This window comes from Miscanthus floridulus, unplaced genomic scaffold, assembly GCF_019320115.1.
Source record: "Miscanthus floridulus cultivar M001 unplaced genomic scaffold, ASM1932011v1 fs_737_9_10, whole genome shotgun sequence".
In the NCBI taxonomy this organism is placed as follows: domain Eukaryota; kingdom Viridiplantae; phylum Streptophyta; class Magnoliopsida; order Poales; family Poaceae; genus Miscanthus; species Miscanthus floridulus.
The window spans coordinates 54001-60000 of record NW_027097196.1 but is presented as its reverse complement, the minus strand read 5'-3'; the positions used below and the strand labels follow the sequence as shown (position 1 = coordinate 60000).

Genomic DNA, 6000 nt, shown 5'->3' with positions numbered 1-6000 from the left:
TGCTTGTTCTGATTTTGTTCTTCCAGTCGTCTGCGAAGGTCGTTATCTGACCTGCAATACTTCTCAAAGTCTCTGTATAGTTCTTCTATGGTGCTTGACTTCTCTCGAGCTAGATGAGCTACGAAGGCTCCGATGTGGAGACCTTTAATTGCAGGCCTCAATCATCGGCCCATGTGAAGCCCGCCTCTAGCCCAGGGTTCTACCGCAATGTGAGCCTCCTCCCAATTAAGCCTGGACGAAAAACTCAAAACTCGCTAGCTCGCTCAACTCGCTCGTTAATGGCTCGGCTCGAGCTCGACTCGTTTTATAATGAGCCAGCTCATTTTATAACGAGCTAGCTCGATTTATAACGAGCCAGCTCGAGCTAGCTCATGAGCTGCTCGCGAGCCATAACGAACCAGTCAATTCATAAGCCAACAACTAAAATTAGCTCGGCCCATATGGCCATACATCCCTCGGTGACCTTGGCCTAGGCCAATCCTGAAACCCTAAGCATATACACCACAGGTCCACACCACCAGCACCAGCCACCAGGCAGTCGACACCAGGCCACGGTCTTTTCCCTTTCCCATCACGTCGCCGCACGCACTGGATACACGAGCCGCCGCATGCCGCCGTTCCTCACCGCACGCAGGCACATCACACGTAGCTCCTCTCCGGTCTCCCATCTCCGCACGCAGGACGTAGCTCGTCGTCTTGCAGGCATCTAGTTCGCCCCATCCCATTCCCATCTTGAGCTGGTCATGGAGGATGAGGAAGAGTCCCCAGGGATGCTTCCTCCGGTGGTGCCCAGTCTTGAATCGAGGAGCAACCACAAGAAGATGCCGTCTTCAACAGGCAATCGCGGTGGCCGTGGCCGAGGTTGAGGATCCACAGCCGCGATGTCCATTGCTCCATCGCCATTGGCCTCCATATCAACAGACACGGACATGGTATGTATTTTTTTGTTCATGCTTTGATCTGTAGGATGCAGCCTAGAATTTGTGTGATTCGTGTGAATATGTACAGGAATACAGGATAATTGATTTTGATCTGTAGACTGTACGTAGTCCAGTTGTGTAGCATAATTGATTTTTGACTACCTATTCTGTGTAGCACTTGGAACCTTTGGCGGAGGATGAAGACCATAGAGAGAACTTTGACATGAATGCTGATATATCAGTAAGTGTGCCGATAGATGATGATTCAGATGATGATGCAAGTCAGGAGGAGGTTGGAGATGATGTAAGCGTGCCGTCAAATCCTTCGAAGGCAACTAGAGGGCAGAAAGGAAAGAGGGCTGGTATTCATCTATCCCCTTCTAAGACCAAGGTAAAGAGAGGAAAGAGGGCTGGTTGTTGGAAGTATTTCAAAGAGATAAAAGTTAATCTGAGAAGGAGTTTGGTGCTATGGTGACTAAGGCTAAGTGTAGATTCTGTCATAAGAGTTATGTATACCATCAAGGTGGAGCAACTTCACAGCCGAACCGTCACCTTGCTTGCTGCACACAGTTTCAGAACAAGCTTGCTAAGGCTAAACGACAACTTGCTCAAGGTACACTCAACTATGTTGCAGATGATGGCTGCCTTGTTGTTAATCCTACTGAATATGACCATGAGCACACTAGAAAATTGATTGCAAACATGATAATTGTCCATCAGTATTCTTTTAGGATGGTTGAGCATAAATGGTTTAATATCTCGATGAAGTGGATGAATATCAACTATGAATGTATTGGTAGGAAGACTATTAAAAATTGATTGCAAAAATGAATGTAGTGGTTGAGCATAAATGGTTTAATATTCTGAGGACCCTTATTTGAAGAAAATGGGTGCTGCAATGTTAGCCAAATTTGATAAATATTGGGAAGAGAAGAACAATGTAATGGTTATTGCTACAATCCTTGACCCTAGGTTCAAAATGAGATATATTGAGTTCTATTTTAGAGGTTGCTGATATAAAAAAAGAGTTAGAAGAGTTGTACAAGAAGCATGAGTTGGAGCAACGCCGGAAAATGGGTGGCAGTAGCAGCTCATCAACCACTCAATCAGCCTCATCATCAAAGGAAACAACCAACTCAGTGGCTTGTCTTGTTTCAAGTAAATTTCAGTCCTTTCTAGAGTCAAGTGCCTCAGAAACTTCAAAATCTGAGTTACTTATCTACCTAGATGAAGCAAACCATCCTTTACATGATAAGAATTTTAACTTACTTCACTATTGGAAGGTGAATGCTCTTAGATTTCCTGTTGTGTCTAGTATGGCAAAGAAGTTCTTAGCTGTCCCAGCTAGCAGCGTATCATCATAGTCCACTTTCAGTTGTAGAGGCAGAATTCTTGATGACTATAGGAGTTCTTTGAAGCCAGCGACAGTTCAAGCACCAGTTTGTGCATCTAGTTGGATACGAGGTTCTAAAAGTCCTCCTATTATTCTGGTATGTCTCTTTAGTCTATTTTTCAAAACCATTTTCCCCAAAGTTTGTGTATGTAAATATGTAATGCTTAATTCTTTTACTGTTTTTATAGGGAGAAGATGGTGACATTGAGTGTGGAGCTTCCCAGCAGTGTGGTGGAAAGCAACTAGTAAGTCTATTTTAGAATGTCCAGTAGTGCGGTAGAAATCATATTTGTATATTTGTTCTCACTTGATGTGTTGTTCACATACATGTAACAAGATATAAAGGGGGAAGAGAACTAGGGAGTGGACTAGGGACGTGTTGGTTGCGCGACACACTGCTTCTGACTTGCTTTTGGTGTGTGTGATCAGTCTACCACTCAAGCTGCTGCTCATTTATTTTGCTTCGTTCTTGATATGTCTAAACTGTATGAGTATGACTATCGTGGACTCATGGTCATGGTGGGCTGCCTTTAAACTTTGACGAATTGTGGATCAATCGATGGATGGATTATATTCTCCTTTGTTAAATTTATAAGTACTTTACATTTGTTGCCCACTTGCTTTTATAATCTCCCTGTAATGTGTTTGGATGATTTGGCTCGCGAGCCAAACGAGCTAGCTCGAGTTTTTTAGCGAGCCGAGCCGAGCTGCTCTTCTAGCTCATTTGTATAACGAGCCGAGTCGAGCCAGTATGTTAACGAGCCGAGCTATAACGAGCCGAGCTGTAACGAGCCGAGCTGGCTCGATATCCAGGCCTACTCCCAATGGTGGAATCCGCCCAGTCTTCGCCCATGTCTTCCTAGCCTCGTCAAGCGGTCTCCACCTTGTACCTCCATTGGAAGGCCTTCGACGCTGCGCTCCGGACCTTCGCCCAGCCATGGGTGATAAGCGAAGGCCCTACCTGTCATCCCTGCATAACATCACACAATTGTTTTGTTGCCGTTAGTTTTGCACTCACTCCAGCCTCCGCTACTCGCACATCTGTGTCCCAACACTCTTTGTTGTTTTTTGGTCTGTTTGGAAACTAAGGAATGAAATATGCTCTCAGGGTATTGCATGGACTGGGATTGAGAAGCTGTTGCTGCGGATCGTCAGGATGTTATTAAGAAGGTGGATGTCCATGCTTCGGTAGGAGTTTGGGCGCCATGGCCACTTAGCTAGAAACCAGGGCACTTTTGCCATCGCAGATAGTAATGTGTCTATTCCTGGTGTCACTAAGTTTCCGATAATTACAGGTGATGTCACTAACGAAGTTCCAATAGCAATAGCTGCTATTTCTAAAATTAAATCTATGATGATTGGTACTTATGGGAATTCTGAGCGTACATGACAAGAAACCGAAGACAGCGAAAGAGAAAGAAGAAGAAATCGAACCGGTATCTGTGTAATAATAAGTGGCAGTGGTAAGTAATTTTCATCAACTCCACGAAATTAGTGTTTTCAGAGCACCCCTTGATGTGCTCCATAGATTTGGTGGATCTCGGAGATCTAAGTTTTTTATGGATATGAAGTTCGCGAAGCTGGAGCGTTCGACTGAAAAAGTTAGGAGCGGATCGGTCTTTTTTTTTAGAATCTGAAGTTGTGTGAAGCTCTACCAAACACCCCCTTAGCTTCGTAGTTTAACACCGGAAGAAGAGCAGGCGTCCATGTTAGATCACATCGAATCATGGATAGATTGAACCACCCTTTCGTGTGTGCATCTAGATCCATGTCAAACAAAAAGAGATATGAAGAAGGCTGCTCCCATGATACATTTTTAAAAAAATCACAAAAGTTATTGTCGAGTGTCATCGAAAAAAATAGAAAATGGTATTACACCAACTATGGGCATGTTTATGGCTCCTTTGGAACGCGGAATTTTTTCCCGTTCGTATATTTTTCTTGTGAAAAATAAACTGAATTATGTAAAATTCCTATACAATTCCTGTGAATTTCGGCTTTAGATCAGCTATGATTTACTTAGTATTTTTTTTAGCAGAAGGATTTACTTAGTAGTTGAGATTAAAATTTAGCAAAAACTAGCTAGCTAGAGTTAACTGAAAAATAATTTATATATTAGCCTTATATTTAGATGGGCTAGAGCTAATTTAGACTAAAAATTAGCGGACTAACCGACTAACTATTAGTCCGCCTGTGCATCCAAACATGGCTATATGACCGGCCGGCTAGTTCATTTTCTTTTCACACAGAGGCAATGAGCAAGAAGTACCTAGTCAACTTGAAAGATGATAGCCTGATATAGGTTCATGAAAACGATACATATATTATCTATTGATGAAAGGAAAGCTCACTACGCACGAACGACGCACATCATCTCATTTTTGAAGACAGACTAACCAAATTTAAATAGAGCGTACACACAAAAACACACGGAGCTTGATGCTGAGGCGCCGATCGAACGAACGCCCGCTACTTCTGCTGTCACCCTTGCGGTATCCTTGGCGTGCTCATGCAGCTGGACGACGCGGACGCCGGCGACAAGGCGAAAGAGAAGGACGCGCGCTCGCCGTGCGGCATGACCTGGGACGACGACAGCGACCGGCAGCGCCAGTGCGAGAAGGACGAGGACGACGTGCTCGCGGCGCCGGCTTTCATCGTCGTCGGTGCCACCGACGCCGACGCCAACGCCCTCCTCGTCGCGACGACGCTCCCGCCGCTGCCAGCAGGAGCTGGGGTGGCGGTGGCACTGGCAGAGGCGGCTGACGGTGACGACGGCCACCTCGTGGAGAGGGGCGCCGACGCACGGAAGGTGACCCGCTGGGACTGGGACGCCGACACGTCCGGAGCCACTGCGCTCCTGCGGCTGGCGCTGCTGAGCTTCGGCGCCGGGGGCGGCGGCAGAGGCTTCTTGCTGGTGCGGCTGGGAAGGCGGAAACACGTGCACTTGACGACGCCGCTTACCGGCGGCGGCTCAGTGGCGCCGTTGGCCATCTTGGGCCGCAGCGGTGTCGGTGGCGGAGGACGCGGGCTGCTGGTTTGTCCTAGCAGCGGTTGGGGCGGCGCCAGAGGAACATTTTCTTTGGCAGAAGCCATGGGTGCTTCGCAAGGTGGTCTTAAGTCTTAACCGACGAAACACGATGTGTTGTGTCTCTTGGCTAGGCTTTTATAGTAAACCAGTCAACCATAGAGCTCTTCTTCGTTTTCCTTTTCCTTTCTGTTTTTTGATGACTTGAGCGGCTGAGCTAACCTTCGTGTGACCGTGTCTTTGCCTTTTTTAGGCAAAAATATCCAGCATCTGAACGGTTTATTGTTTGCTTCCTTGTCGTCTAGCTAGGAAGTGGCCGGCATGCATAGCGACCCCTCATAGCAGCTGGAAACCATAGAAGAAGTGAGAGAAAGGGAAGCGCTGTTGAAATCTATTTAACATGGATTATGGGTAGAAACAAATGACTTGTGCAACATTTATTTAAGAGTTTTGCTCCGGTGGTCCTCTTTTACAAAATTGCACAAATGTTAAAGTGGGGTGATTAATTATAATTAATTTTGTTTGGGACCTGGATTGGGCCGGTCGGCCGGTCCTATCGTGCCCAAAGAAAACCCAGCCCTCCGTGTACCACAGCCCAGATTCCTCACGATCTCTCATCTCCCGTTATCTACGAACCTGCCTTCTCGAGAGGGCGGACGACG

General features: G+C 46.3%; 1 protein-coding gene and 1 pseudogene across 1 annotated transcript; one reads left to right on the top strand and one right to left on the bottom strand.

The window, feature by feature from the left end:
- The first annotated feature begins 881 nt into the window (after window positions 1-881).
- On the top strand, window positions 882-2559 carry LOC136532912 (uncharacterized; annotated as a pseudogene).
- Window positions 2560-4621: 2062 nt separating this feature from the next.
- Window positions 4622-5417, bottom strand: LOC136532913 (covalently-linked cell wall protein 14-like). Its single transcript, XM_066525490.1, has one exon. The coding sequence runs from the start codon at window positions 5404-5406 to the stop codon at window positions 4795-4797; it is 612 nt and encodes a 203-aa protein (XP_066381587.1). The 5' UTR covers window positions 5407-5417; the 3' UTR covers window positions 4622-4794.
- Between the last annotated feature and the right edge of the window lie 583 nt (window positions 5418-6000).